This window comes from Cervus canadensis, chromosome 18, assembly GCF_019320065.1.
Source record: "Cervus canadensis isolate Bull #8, Minnesota chromosome 18, ASM1932006v1, whole genome shotgun sequence".
Lineage (NCBI taxonomy): Eukaryota > Metazoa > Chordata > Mammalia > Artiodactyla > Cervidae > Cervus > Cervus canadensis.
The window spans coordinates 37,549,238-37,563,558 of record NC_057403.1 but is presented as its reverse complement, the minus strand read 5'-3'; the positions used below and the strand labels follow the sequence as shown (position 1 = coordinate 37,563,558).

The window sequence follows — 14,321 nt, the reverse complement described above, 5'->3', positions numbered from 1 at the left end:
GATGGAAACTTTCAACTCTGTGCCCCAGGGCTTCCCGGGTGCAGAATGCGGGGGGGTGGGGTGGGGGGTCCGGGGAAGGACTGATAGGCCCTATGGCCCTCCCTCCCTCTGCTCCCATTCTTTCCCACTACGTCACCTTACAGGAAGCCTGCAGCAAGTCCAGGGGATTGTTGTCTGGGCACGGGGTCACAGAACTGGGTGTCCACAAAATGGGAATGACTTGCAGGAAGAGAGACCCCAGAGGTCAGGTGCCAAGGTGCCCAAAGATGCAGCCAACACACACTGGCACCAGATAAACGTTCCTCAAATGCCTGGAGGGAGGGGTAGGACAAATGAAAAGATGTGTTCTGCACATGGCAGTAGGAGGACAATCTCAAGGGAGCTGGTCACCCTGAGTGTTCCTGATACACATTGGAGAGTGTGGGGTCCGGAAACATCTAGGGCTTGAAATCCCTGATGACAGCAGACCCCGTTTCCACTGGGCTTATCTATCAATACCTCACACACACACACACACCCCCCCCATAAAATTCACCCATTTAAAATGTACAGCTTGGTGGTTTTCTAACATATTCACAGAGTTGTGCAACCCTCCCCACAAGCTAAGTTTGGAACAGTTTCATTGTCTCCCAGAGAAACTGTTCTGTTGGCAGTCACTCCTCACCCTCTGCCGAGCCCCAGGTAATCACCGATCTGTCGTTCGTCTTCACATATCTGAAACCCTGAACACACTGCAAAGCTCACACATTTAGTCAACCATTTTTTCTGACTTATGCCTGGGGAATGTGTGGAGAGAAGGAAGAGTGACTTTCAGACTTTGCCCTCACACGGCGTACAGTCGGCTGTGATAAGGCCGAGCAGCTGGTCCCAGCCCTCCCCTGCTGGGTATGTTACCTTAGGTATGTTACATCCTCTCTCCGAGTTCCAGTGTCTACATCTCTAAAATGGGATGCTTATTTCATACCGTTGCTGTCTGGATTAGATGATGAAATGAGAAGAACCAGGTACACAGCCTGGACTGTGGAAAAGGATTATAAATGTTAGTCATTGTTGGTGTTACGTTACAAGCCCAAGAGCATAGAAAGTTCTGTGAGGCCTGGAGGAGATCTAGCGGGGGGAGCTTTGAGAGGCGTCTGAGTGTGTGTGTGTGTGTGTGTGTGTGTGTGTGAGTGAGACAGGGCTCAGACAGCATGGGTGAGTCTATGTGGGTGCATTCCAGGTGTGTGTGTGTGTGTGTGTGTGTGTGTGAGTGAGACAGGGCTCAGACAGCATGGGTGAGTCTATGTGGGTGCATTCCAGGTGGGAAGATCAGCATGAATAAAAGACATCTTGAGCACACACAGTGAGAAGCAAAGAGCAGTAGGGGACATGCTGGGGAGAGGCCAGCCAAGGACACAAAGGCTTGGGTGGGGTGACCCTGCCGAGTTTCGGAGGTGGCAGCCTGGGAGAACTGTGACTGAGGGAGTGTGGGCAGTGGCGTGCACTAGTAAGCATGAATGTAGCTGGTGCTGGGGGAGGATGGATGAAAGCCCACGTGGAGGAAGGCTTGGTAGGAGGAAAGGCTAGAGATGGAAGACCTGCTAGGAGGCCCAGGGATGTGAAGGTGCTTGTGTTGGAGACGGCTGGCAGCCATTCTTAGACCCTGGTGTCAGAACCACTGGGAGCTTGTCAAACACAGATTCCTGGGCCTACCCCAAAGTTCTGACTCAGCAGGTCTATGGGAGCCCAGAAATCTGTAATCTGAACCGGCTCTCCAAAAGGAGATGGCCCAGGGACCACATCCTTCAAAAATTACTAGATTAGGAAGGTTCAGAAACAAAATCCACAACTGATGGTGTAGGAGAGGGGTGCAGTGGGGCTCCTGGGCCTAGAGCTGGGTAACTAAGAATGGGGGGACTTCCAAGAAAACGGTTGGTCAGAGATGAGCAGACTGGGGGTAAGAAACCCAGGGGAGGTAGGCATCTGGGATGCAGAAGAGCAAACAAGTCATCATCTAACCAGGCAGGAAGGTGGAAACAACCTCCAGTGCCTTGAAGGAGGAAGGATTTTGACCTGGAGGGATGGGCATGAGCATTCCAGGTGTGTGTGAATGTGTGTATACTCAGTCACTCAGTCATGTCTGACTCTTTGTGACCCCATGGACTGTAGCCCGCCAGGCTCCTCTGTCCATAGGATTTCCCAGGCAAGAATACTGGAGTGGGTTGCCATTTCCTCCTCCAAGGGATCTTCCTGACCCAAGGATCGAACCCATGTCTCCTGTGTCTCCTGCATTGACATGCAGATCCTTTACCACTGTGCCACCTGGGCATTCCAGGAACAGGGAAACATTTTGTGACAAAACTTGTGATCAGGTGAATTTTCCAGGCCTATGTAAAAGCTAGACAGGAAGGCTGTGATTATGTCTCTGGATGGCTTTGAATGCCACACTAAGGAGTATAGAGTTTATTTAGGCTAGAGGTGAGATAGGTCTGGAAGGTGTAGGGTATTTGTCACCCTCGCTGTCTAGGGCAGTACTGAAGAGGGGAAGGTTTGGGGTGGAATGAAGGCAATGAATGTGGTTCTCTTATCACTAGGCCCACAGAAGTACAGCGCTTCCACTCCATTTTTGATTGGCTCATGTTGGTAAGAAATGCAAAGTTGGCTGGTAAAGGGGCAGGGGAGGGAGGCCCATCCCCATTTCATGATCTCAGTGGAAAAGGCTTCTGTGAGGACATTCTGCTGCCAGGAGAGCCACAGAGCTGGGCCCCATGAGTCACTGCTCAGTCCTGCAAACTCAGCCCACAGAGCCTGCTGTGGTCAGCGGCTCAGGTTGGCTCCAGGCCCAGCCCCCAGTGTTCCCCACTAGGCCCAGTTTGTCCCCATTTCTATCTGTCTCTCTGCCCTCCTGGGGCTGTGCATCTTGCCACCCTCTGCCTCATCTGTGGCCCTCTCTGACTGAGCCTCTGAATCTGCTTCCATTTGTGACTCTGGTTTACATCTGGCTCATAAATGGAGAGCCTCAGGAGGGCAGGGCTGGTGTGACCAGTCTCAGGCACCCCTCAATATTTATTCCAGGCCCTGTGCTAGATACAAGAAATACAGAAGTGGGCAATACATGGTCTCTGTCTTCACAAAGCTTACAATGCACATTCTGTGCAGAGTGACTAAACCAAGGCCTGGCCCTGCCCCTGAATCTATCTGCCTGTGCCCAGGGGTGCTGGGGTCAGCTATGGCCTGTGGCTTGAGGCCTCTTGCCTTTGGCTCTGGAGGGATACATGTGCCAGCCAGCAGGTCTAACCAGCTCTTAGGGCTCACAGGGAGCCTGGCTGGCGGGTGGGGGTGGGCACACAGTGGGCAGCAGAAGGGGAGGGAGAGAGCTGGAGGCAGTGACTCAGTGGGGCGGCTCTAAGACAGCTGGGGAGGGTGCCAAGGCTGGTCCTGATGCTCGCTGAAGCTAGAGGAGGGTGGGATGAGAAGGCCTGCCGGGGGTTGGGGATGGAGCAGGACAACCCCAAGCCTCCTCACTCGCAGCCACATCCCCTGAAGAAGGAGGCTCCTGAGAGGCTGACTTGGTGCTGATGTGGCAGCTGCAACGGTGGGGAGGGGAGGATTGCTGGTGCTCCTTCTGATGCCCTGATTCCCTCCTCTGGCAGCTTCTTGAAGGAGGTGACTACCCTATAGCCAGGGAAGCCACTGTAGCCACTGCCCTCTCTCTACAAGGAACCCAGGGCCTGAATAAGGTTAAGGGGCACAGTGTCTTCTTCTGGCCACATAGCCTACCTTCTTATAATCTTCCCACAAGTTTGGGGAAGTGTCAGGCCAGACCCACATGTCCCCAAAGGGATTTCACACCTCAGAGCTGAGCGAGATCTCATAGGTCAGCTCTCCAAGTGACTTTCACCAGTTCAGGATCCTCTGACGGAGCATGAAATGAAGGGCAGGGCTCCAACACAGCCCAAGAGCTGGCAGCAAGTGGACCTCCGACATACAGGTCTTTCCTAGTTCTCAGGGGGGAATCCCAGGAGAAAGGAACGACTTTCCTTCTTTCTTTTACAGGTGAGTAAGATGAGGCTCAAGCAGCACTGAGTTGCAAAAGCTCACCCAGCAGGTAAGGGGAAGGGCACACCTGGCCCTCTGCTTCCTGAATCCTGTCCTCGGTCCCAGCCTCTTTGGCTGGACTTTGTGGTAGGGGGGTGTGGAGCTGGGGAGAGGGTGTATATGACAGAAGTGCCAAGAACGCAAGGGAGTGTAGAGTCCGGGCCTGGTGGATTCTGGCGAATCTGGGTCAGCACCCACTACAGAGCTCCCTCCTTCCCTCTAGCCCAGACAGCAGCCCCCACATCCCATCATGGGATCATACAAGCTGTCTCTCGGTGCCTGGGCCTGAGGACTGGAAAGGAAGAGAGGGGCTGCAATGGAAGGGCCCCTCCCTCCATGAAGATACCCCTACTGGCTGCCAGCAGCATGAAGCAGCTGGTCTGGGCTTCCGGAGTCTCTCTTCCTAGGGGTCTCCAGGCAGACAGAAGCGCTCCTTGTTTTGCCCAGGGAGGCTGGGGCTGTGCTCCCTCCATCCTGCGTGCATTTAAGAGCAGAAGCCTCCCCCACCCCCACCCCGCCACTCCGCCAGCCCCCTCCCTCACTCCCAGGCGGACCCCTGGCTCACTCACCCTCGCGCACCTACGCCGCCTTCCAAGCGGGGGAGCGCTTCTGGCGCGCTGAGCAGGCCGGGGGGCGTGGGCGCCGTGGGAAGGCCGCTGGTCGTTGCCCCTACCGGCGGACTGAGAAGCCAAGTCAAAGTCAGCTGGAAGTCCCGGGGGTGAAGCCGAGCCGTCCCGGCCCGCGGGGTACGAAGGGGCGTCTCGGCAGGGGGCGCTGCGAGAGCCGGCGTCTCGGCGCTCTCTGGCCGGCTCGGGCTCGGGCGGTTGCCGTCGGGCCGGGCGGGGTGGGCGGTGGCTGCGTCCTCCGGCCCCCAGGGGGCGGTGCGGCGCCGCAGCGTTCCCTGCTGCGCCCGTGCCCGCCCCCGCGGTCTGGAGGCTGCGCACCGTAGCCGCCGTCGAGGCAGCGATGCGGTACGTTCGAGGGCTCCGGCTGCCTGGCGTTTTGGGTTCGCGTTACCACGTCGGCGCGTCCTGAGGTTGTGAGCGTGATCGGCGGGCGGGCGAGGAAACCGGAGCGCGAGTGCCCGTGGCGAGGCCGGGGTCGGCCGGGCCGGCGTGAGCGCGAGCACGAGGCGGCGCCCCGCCCCCGCCTTGAGCGTCCCACCCGCGCAGGCCGGCCCAGCGTGGGGCCCTTTGGGCGAAGGCCCACAGGAGCGCGGCCCCGCCGGTCCCGAGCTGGAGGGAGAGACCCCGGACCTTCTCCCTTCTCCTCCTCAGGCCTCAACTGCGACAGCCGCTGTGCTCCCGGTGCCGGGCACCAAGACTGGTGCCTCCTACGGCCTAGTGCCTTCCGCCTGCATCGCCCGCTGATCCCTACCCGGCCATCTTCAACGTGTTTCCTGGATGAGCTGAGGTCTCAGTTCACACCGAGGGCTTAGCTCCTCTCCCGTTTGCTTGGAGCAGGCCCACCTTTAAGGAAGGGGTGATGGAAGGGCCCCTGGAGGATGGGGATGAGTCTCCAGAGTCCCAGGGCCATGCCACCGACTGGAGATTTGCTGTGTGCAGTTTCAGAGATGCCTGGGATGAGGGGGAACCTGCTCCCCAGATGCAGGCCAAGAACCCCCTTCCTCCAAGCCCACCAGCAGGGGCAGCTGGGGAGGAGCTCCAGGGCAGCCCTCTGCCTGGCGAGCTTCAATCACCCACAGGACAGATGGTTGCAGATGAGTCGGGGCATGGCCAGAAGGGCACATTAGGAGGGTTCTCTGTCCAGATGAATGAACCAGCCTCCTATGGAGTGGAGATCCTCCTAAGTCCAATGTCTTCCCACCTTAGTCTGGCACAGGGTGAGAATGACAGCCAAGGAGACTTGGCAGGGGACTCAGTTTCAGGCAGGGTCATGCCAGTCCGCTTGGACCCTGAAGGGTTGGACAGTGACCCTGTGAACCATGGAGGTCTTTTATCTGAGATGTCGTCAGGGCTACTGGAGGCAGGTAAGGAAGGCTGGGCCAGGGAAGTCTTGGGAGGGAAGGAGGGAGGGTCCTTCTGATCCTATTCAGGCTGAAGCCCAGGTGCAAATAGGGGGTCTCTGGGTAGATTGCCCAGTGTAGACCCAAACAGTTTTCCTCCCCAAGACTCCCACAGATCCAGGCTCTTGAAGTCCACTGACTGCCTCCTGGCCCAAGACCTTGCCTGGGAGCTGCTTGCCAGTGGCATGGCTGCCCTGCCAGGTAGCTAGCTGGGAGACACTAAAGGTGGTACAGGTGGGGTGGCTTGATTGAGCAGATGTTCACTGCCTTTTTCCCACAGGGACTCGAGATGTAGAAGGCCGGGCAGTGCTGCTTCTGTGTGCCCATAACTCAGCCTGGAATCACCCCAAGTGCAACAGCCATGAGCTCGTCCGCCTCCTGCTCTACTTGCAAAGCATCCCCAGGTTGGGGGAGGAGGTTGGGGGACAGAACCTGAGCCAGGAGATGGCAGGGTTGGGGAAATAGATACTCAACCAAAGCCTGCTCCTTTAGGCCCAAAGTACAGACCTTGGGACTGACCGTACTGGTGGACGCCCGGATTTGTTCCCCAAGCTCTTCCATATTCTGGGGGCTCAGCCAACTGCAAGTGAGTACAGGATTGTAGCTCCCTTCTTCCCCCCAGCCATTCCTTTCGTGTAAGGTCGGGATCAGGGCTGAGCTCAGATTCTTTGCAGGAAGCAGTCCCAGGATCAGTGCACCGTGTGCTGCTGGTGGGAAAGCTGCCGGAGGAAGTGCCTGCAGGGCTACAGGTACTGAGCCATTTTGGTCAGGGTGGAGATCGGGTGAGTCCCCACCAGGCCCGAGTCCACTACACCTTCTTTTTCTGCAGTTAGAGCATCTATCCTCTCACCAAAGCCTGCTGACCCACATCTCCACTTCAGAGTTGCTCACTTCACTAGGAGGAGGCCTGCCTTACTGTCACCAGGCTTGGCTGGACTTCCGGATGGTCAGTACACTGGGTGGGGCATTGGGTGGGTAGGCAGGCGATCTGGTCAGCAGAGGAGCCTCCCCTGGGCTGGCTTGAGCAGTGCATAGCTGGCTGCAGTGGCCTGGGATTCAAGATGCCTGGGACCAGCCCTGTGCTCTGTGCTGGTCATGCCTGCCTCTGTTCACAGCGTCTGGAAGCCCTCCTACAGAGCTGCCAGGGGGTTTGTGCCCTGCTTCAGGGAGCCATTGAGAGCATGAAGGCTGTGCCCCAGCCCATGGAGTCTGGGGTGAGTGTCCCCTCTTGACACCTCCCCAAATTCTCCCTATCTTCTCCTTCTCCCACATGTGCCTCCAACGCCTGTTGCTCTTAACCGTAGGAAGTTGGTCGACTGCTGCGGCAGGCACGGGTCCTGATGGAGCGTGTGCTAGACTCTCCACGGTTGGCATGGCTACAATGCCAGGGAGCCTTGGAGCTCACATGGCTAAAGCAAGAGGTGCCAGAGGTGACCCTGAGCCCAGACTACAGGTAGGTACAAGCCCAGGTCTTGCCCCAGCCCACCATATGCCATGCCAAGGACTCAGTGTCTGGCCCAGACCAGCCAGGATTATGGTCCCAAGACAGGGTCAAGTAGAGCTAGGCACCTGGAAGGGGCACTAAGACGTGTACCACACACCAGGTCAGCAGTGGATGAGGTTGAGGAGCTGTATGGCCGCGTGGATGGATTGCTGCACCAACTGACCCTGCAGGGTAACCGCCGAATACAAGCACTGGAGTTGGTCCAGACGCTGGAGGCCCAGGAGGGCGAGCTGCACCAGGTGAGAACTATCTGCCCAGGTGGGCCTCACCTCTAATCTTAAGCATCACCCCACCCCATAGCAACTCTCCTTTCCTTGTTCATACTCCTCCAGATGGAAGTGTGGCTTCAGCAGGTGGGCTGGCCAGCACTTGAGGAGCCCAGGGAGCCCTCACTGGACATGCTGCTTCAGGCCCAAGGCCCTTTTCGGGAACTGGACCAGATTGCTCAGGTGAGTTTGGTTACTTGTTCCTTGTGTAGGTATTGGAGCACTTTGCCAGAAACTTGGAATGCAGAGTGGGTGAAAGTAAATCTAGTCTTTATTCTCTTGGAAATTACAGTCCAGCAGAGGAGATCAGTTGTAACCAAAGATTGAAAGTCATGTATATATTCTTTTTTGGAGAAGGGAATGGCAACCCACTCCAGTATTCTTGCTTGGAGAATCCCATGGACAGGGGAGCCTGGCAAGCTACCATCCATAAGTTGCAAAGAGTTGGACGTGACTGTGCGACTGAGCACATTTGTTCTTTCTGTGCCAAAGTTCTAGAGAGAAGCAATACAGGTGTTTCTATCTGAGTGTATGATAAAGTCCTGAACCAGGAAGGGTCTTGGGCAAACTCTCTCGTGATAGTGACTTTTGATCTGAGATCTGAAGGACAGGTTGACCTTAACCAGGCAGAAGAGGGTTAGAGATAAGACATGTTTCAGACTGAGGAAGCAAAAGGCATGTGCAAAAAGGTCCTTTGATAGGAGGGAGTGTGGCTTGCCTGAGGAACCATCAGAAAGTCATTGAGGATGAAATACAGAGCAGAAGATGGAGGGAGAGTGGGGTGAGATGAGGTAAAATGAGGCCGGAAGAGTGGCCAGTGGCCAGGAACTGGATCCTGTAATGGAGTACAGTTTAAGCAGGAAAATCATATAATCAGATCTGTATTCTAGAAATATTACCATAACTCCTGGGTAGACAGTGACTTGGTGGATGGACATGCAGAGTCCATTGAAGAGGCACTTGTGGTCCAGGTGGGAATGATGCTTACTCTGGCCAGGATGGTGGCAGAGGAGATAACATTTGAGAAGTTGATGGGATTCAATGGTGGATACATACGAGGCTGTAAGAGGGAGAAGCGTTTACAAAGGTGAATATGTACTGTTCCCTGAGAGACGAGCCTTCTGGGGGAAAGGGCATTCATCTGTCCAGCCTTGGATGTACCCTGGAAATGACCATGAGGGAAGGAGAGGGAGCGCTGAGTGTCGAGGCTCGTTTGGTGGTTGTAGGTGTACGGGTGATGTTTGAAGTATGTTTGCACATGATTGCCTGAGGGGAGAGAGTGGGCTGTCTTCAGGAACATCAAGGTTTAACAACGGAGGTAAGGGATGGGGGATCAGGAGGGGGGAAGCACTAGAGAAAGCCAAGGAGAATCAGGGAGAAGGGGAGAGGTCAGGGGAGCTAGAGGAGAGAGGTTTGGTACTACTGAATGGTAAGAGAGGAAGCCTGAGAGGCGCTGGGGATGGGGAGTAGAGTGGGGTTGCAGAAGGCCAACATAGTTAAGAAGTAGTGATGAAAATAACGGTTTCTCCAGGGAGTTTGGCTGTGGAGAGGAGCACAGAGAGAGGGGTTTGGGGGAGGGGTTGCGGAGCTTTAGTCTTCACAGAAGTGACTTGATGATGCCGTGTAGACATCCATGGAAAAGACTTGGGCTCAGCAACTGCAATGCCAGGCCTAGACTTGCTGATTCCCGACTCTGTCTCCAGGAACAGGTCAGGCGAGGGGAGAAATGTCTGCAGCCACTGGTTGGCTGTGATGCGGCCGAACTGGGCCCCTTTGGGGCCCGCTTTCTGACCCTGCGAACCCAGCTGGCCGACTTCTCTAGGGCTTTGGGCCAGCGGCGGCAGCGACTGGCAGATGCCGAGAAACTCTTGCAGTTCTTCAAGCAGGTGGGTGAGGGGTCCTGTCCCTGGTTCCAGGTGGTCAGGGAAGTCAGAGGGGTGGCTGCTTAGTGCTACGGCAGCCTGAGCTTTGAAGGATATCGTGCCTGTTTTCTCTCCCTGTTTTCAGTCTGACGCCCAAATCCACTGGGGATGCAGCCTGGGGCCACCGTTCTTTGGGGATGGGGGGAGATAGAGAAGGCTCAGCAGTCTTGGGGAGATCCTTCCTCAGCGCCCATCTGGCCTTGGTGTTGCAGGCCTTGACCTGGGCCGAGGAGGGGCGGCAAGTGTTGGCAGAGCTGGAACAGGAGTGCCCAGGGGTTGTGCTGCAGCGGCTGCAGCTGCACTGGACCAAGCACCCGGACTTGCCTCCTGCCCACTTCCGAAAGATGTGGGCTCTAGCCACAGGGCTGGGATCTGAGGGCGTTCGCCAGGAGTGCCGCTGGGCCTGGGCGCGGTGCCAGGACACCTGGCTGGCCCTGGATCAGAAGTTAGAAGCTGCTCGCAAGTCACCCCCGACGGGTAGCACAGCTAGCCTGTGTGTCAGCCGGGTCCCAGCGGTACCTGCTGTCCCTCCCCTGAGAAAGGCCTATAGCCTTGATCGGAATCTGGGATTGAGTCTCAGAGAACCTGCCCACCAGTGCCACCATGAGGCTATTGTACCTGCCTGCCACAGACCGGAGGCTGGAGATGGTGCCCAGTCAGGGTCATGCCCCACCATGCCTCCTCCAGGGAGCTGTGACCCCAGGAGCCCCAACAGGTACAGAGACTGGGCAGGGCAGGGAGGGTGGTGGCAGGGCAGATGTCTTGGGTCCTGATTCCACCTCCCTGGTAGACTTCAGCTGGTGCTGGCGGAGATGGTGGCTACGGAGAGGGAGTACGTCCGTGCCCTGGACTACACCATGGAGAACTACTTCCCTGAGCTGGATCGCCCTGATGTGCCCCAGGGCCTCCGTGGCCAGCGTGCCCAACTCTTTGGCAACCTGGAGAAGCTGTGGGACTTCCACCGCCATTTTTTCTTGCGTGAGCTGGAGGCCTGTACCCAGCACCCGCCCCGGGTGGCCTATGCCTTCCTGCGCCATGTAAGCCCCACAGGCCACGCGGCCCCTGGCTGATCCTGCCACACTCAACAACGAGCTATTGGGTCTGACCTTGGTGTCAGGTCCTGTGATGGGTACAGCTATGAGCAGGACCAACCAGCCCCTGTTATTCAGGGTGCTTTTAGTTTAGCAGAGGAGATGTGAGTGTAAAATAGATAATTCCAGATTATAATTGGGGTTAGAAAAACATCCAGATAGGTGATGGTGAGTTATCAGTGAGGTCGGGGTACCCCCTTTAGAGAGAACAGTTAGAGAGGCATCTTAAGAGAAGCTGATGTTTGAGCTAAGGCCAGAGGGAGGGGCTGTAGTCAGAGCATTCCATTCAGAGGAAAGATCAAGTACAACGTGCTGGGCAGGAAAGAGGCCCAGTGGTTAAGAAGTAGACGGGTCAGTGTAGCTTAGTGTTGTGAACAGGGGAAGGGTCGTCCGAGGTGAGATGGGACCAGAGCAGAGCTCTTGGGGCCGTGGGAGTGGCAGGGCTGTGTGCAGGACTTCCTCCCCAGAGCCCTGTAGGCAAGCCCCTCCCTGCACAGCGCCTGTTCCTGCCAGATCACCCGTCACTCCAAGCAGGGCAGGTAGGATCTGTCGGTGGGAGGCCTTCTGGGGACACGTCGGCAATTTGGGCCTCCCGAGCTGAGAGTGGTCTGACCCCCTTGGATGCTGGCCCATTGGCACCTGGTCAAACTGTGTATCTTTGCAGAGGGTGCAGTTTGGGATGTACGCACTCTACAGCAAGAATAAACCGCGCTCTGATGCCCTGATGACCAGCTATGGTCACGTCTTCTTCAGGGTGGGTGAGCCTGAGCCTGTAGCGGGAGAGGGGATGGAGCAAACAACGGGAAGCTCCCTGACGGTGTCTGATGTGCCTGGCAGGACAAGCAGCAGGCACTGGGGGACCACTTGGACTTGGCCTCCTACCTGCTGAAGCCCATCCAGCGCATGAGCAAGTACGCGCTGCTGCTGCAGGAGCTGGCGCGGGCCTGCGGGGGACCCGCACAGGAGCTGAGTGCCCTGCGGGCTGCCCAGAGCCTCGTGCACTTTCAGCTGCGACACGGCAATGACTTGCTAGCCATGGATGCCATCCATGGCTGTGATGTGAGTCTTGGCAGGCCGTGGTGGCCAGGGGCAGTGGGTGTGAAAGGAGGGGGCAGAAGAGGCCAGGCACCCACCAGACCCCCACTTGGCAGGTCAACCTCAAGGAACAGGGCCAGTTGGTCCGGCAGGATGAGTTCACAGTCCGCTGTGGGCGCCACAAATCCCTGCGTCGCATTTTCCTCTTTGAGGAGCTGTTGCTTTTCAGCAAGCCTCGCCAAGGACCCACAGGCATCGACCTGTTCACCTACAAGCGGTCCTTCAAGGTAGGCCCACCCAGCCCCTCCCCATAACCCCAGCACCCCTAGAGCCTCACTGAGCTCCTCTCCTGGCCACACAGATGGCAGACCTTGGCCTTACTGAGTGCTGTGGGGACGACAACCTGCGCTTTGAGATCTGGTTTCGCCGTCGCAAGTCTAAGGACACCTTTGTGCTACAAGCCACCAGCTTGGCCACCAAGCAGGCCTGGACAGCTGACATCTCCCGCCTGCTCTGGAGGCAGGCCGTCCACAACAAGGGTGAGTGTCTGCCCCATTTCATCCCATGATCCCCTCCTTGGAGAGCTTACATTGTCCCAGAGGGGCCCCAGGGAAGGCCTCAGGAACTGGAAACACTGGGGAGGGTGAAAAAGGTCCAGCAGCAACAGCCAGCACAGGAGAAAGAACTCAAGTCAGGCAGTCCTGATGTCACCATCTCAGGCTGAGGACATGTAAGCCTCTGAGTGTTTGGTGCACAGGACAGTCCACATGCTATGGGTGTCCAGGAGAGACTTTATATGAGGAGGGGAAGTGATAAAGGGCCAGGCTGATGTCCACATATCCACTTTCCACCTAGAGGTGCGCATGGCTGAGATGGTGTCTATGGGTGTGGGGAACAAGGCCTTCCGGGACATCGCACCCAGCGAAGAAGCTATCAACGACCGCACTGTCAACTATATCCTGCAGTGCCGAGGTAGCAGACAGGCTGCGGGGGTTGGGTGGGGAGAGCTGCTCAGGGAGCGATGTGGGCCTCTGGCAGCACTAGCCTGCACTCCCCTCAGGACCTCAGCCCAGCTGGGCTCTGGTCCAGCCGGACTCTCTTTCTCATGCAGCGGTTCGCTCTCGGGCCTCCATTGCTGTGGCTCCCTTTGACTCTGACAGCCCCTACCTGGGGGCCTCAAGCGCCCTTCCTGGAGACCCTGCCTCTTGCTCCGTACTGGGGTCCCTCAACCTGCATCTGCACAGAGACCCAGCTCTTCTGGGCTTCCGCTGGCCCCTGTATTCCACCAGTTTCCCAGAGGAAGCAGCACTGGAGACGGATGCCGAGCTGGGCAGTCAGCCATCTTTGAGTAGGTTTCTGGGCTTTTCCAGAGGCAGGAGGGCATGACTGGGGTCTGGGCCTCCCCTGCTGATGGCTCATTTGGCCTCCCTTCCCAGCTCCTGAGGACTCAGAGGTTTCCTCCCAGTGCCCATCAGCCAGTGGCTCCAGTGGCTCAGACAGCAGCTGTGTGTCAGGGCAGATCCTGGGCAAGGGCCTGGAGGACTTGTCCTACGTGAGTGCCATTTTGCCTTGTACCTACCGGCACTTTCTCAGCTCTCCCTGGGCCTATGGCACCCTTGTCTTTAGGTGGAAATGAGGGTGGTGGGACAGAGACATTCCTTAGAGACCCCACCTGGATCCTGAGCCAGGGAAATATGTGTTCATACCTGGCTTTGTATCACAGGTCTGAGCCTGGGCTTGAAGGTGGGCAGTGGATCCAGGAGTCATTAGATCCAAGGAGCATCACCTCCCTGGACACATGCTATGACCAGGCCATGGGCGGCAACTGGGTCACCTCCAGCCCATATGCACAGTCCTGTTGACCACCCATTCTGATGTCTGTGTCCATTGGACAGATTGGCAGTCACCTCCCCAGGGGATTCTGGCAGCAGAGCCTAAATGAGCACCCTCATTTTGGGCTCCTAGCCCATGTCCCCTTCTGTCCCCATCTTCTGCTCCCACCCAGAGCAGAAGGTGGATATATGTTTCTATGCCCTAGGCTAGTGGGATGTTGAATGGCTCTGGTAGTGACTAAGCTGCCCCACCCTTCAGGAGGAACAGAGGTGGATTCCTCGCCACTGCTTCCCAACTCCGGGTCTCAAAGCCAGGCTCATCCATACTGGACTCTTCCTGTTGCCCGCCCTAGCTCCCCAGTCCAGTTTGGTTACATGGACTCAGAGGTTTTTGAATAGCTTTCAGTTAGAGTTGTATAAGATTATTTCACTGGTTGTAAGGTCTTTGGTTCTCAGAGATGGAGTCCAGACCCTTGACTTGTGGTTTATTCTTTATTTGTTTATAATAAAAAATAAATTGATAATGCACCCTTCAGTGGGGACATCCCGGGTTAAAATGCATCTTGGC

The 14,321-nt window shown here is 56.7% G+C and overlaps 1 protein-coding gene across 9 annotated transcripts; it reads left to right on the top strand.

The window, feature by feature from the left end:
* The first annotated feature begins 3,423 nt into the window (after positions 1-3,423).
* Positions 3,424-14,288, top strand: PLEKHG4 (pleckstrin homology and RhoGEF domain containing G4). Of its 9 annotated transcripts, none has more exons than XM_043437963.1 (23): positions 3,424-3,574; positions 4,036-4,087; positions 5,355-6,067; positions 6,209-6,304; positions 6,384-6,507; positions 6,596-6,689; positions 6,778-6,852; positions 6,933-7,049; positions 7,219-7,317; positions 7,408-7,556; positions 7,708-7,846; positions 7,940-8,056; positions 9,577-9,759; positions 10,008-10,510; positions 10,586-10,832; positions 11,551-11,640; positions 11,724-11,945; positions 12,038-12,208; positions 12,283-12,460; positions 12,777-12,893; positions 13,033-13,269; positions 13,358-13,473; positions 13,645-14,288. In XM_043437963.1, the coding sequence occupies exons 3-23, from the start codon at positions 5,563-5,565 to the stop codon at positions 13,648-13,650; spliced, it is 3,585 nt and encodes a 1,194-aa protein (XP_043293898.1). In that variant the 5' UTR covers positions 3,424-3,574; positions 4,036-4,087; positions 5,355-5,562; the 3' UTR covers positions 13,651-14,288. The 9 variants fall into 9 exon arrangements, with proteins under 9 accessions (XP_043293898.1, XP_043293905.1, XP_043293896.1 ...); XM_043437970.1 differs by having other exon boundaries at positions 3,431-3,645; positions 10,302-10,510; XM_043437961.1 differs by having other exon boundaries at positions 3,432-3,645.
* Positions 14,289-14,321: the final 33 nt, after the last annotated feature.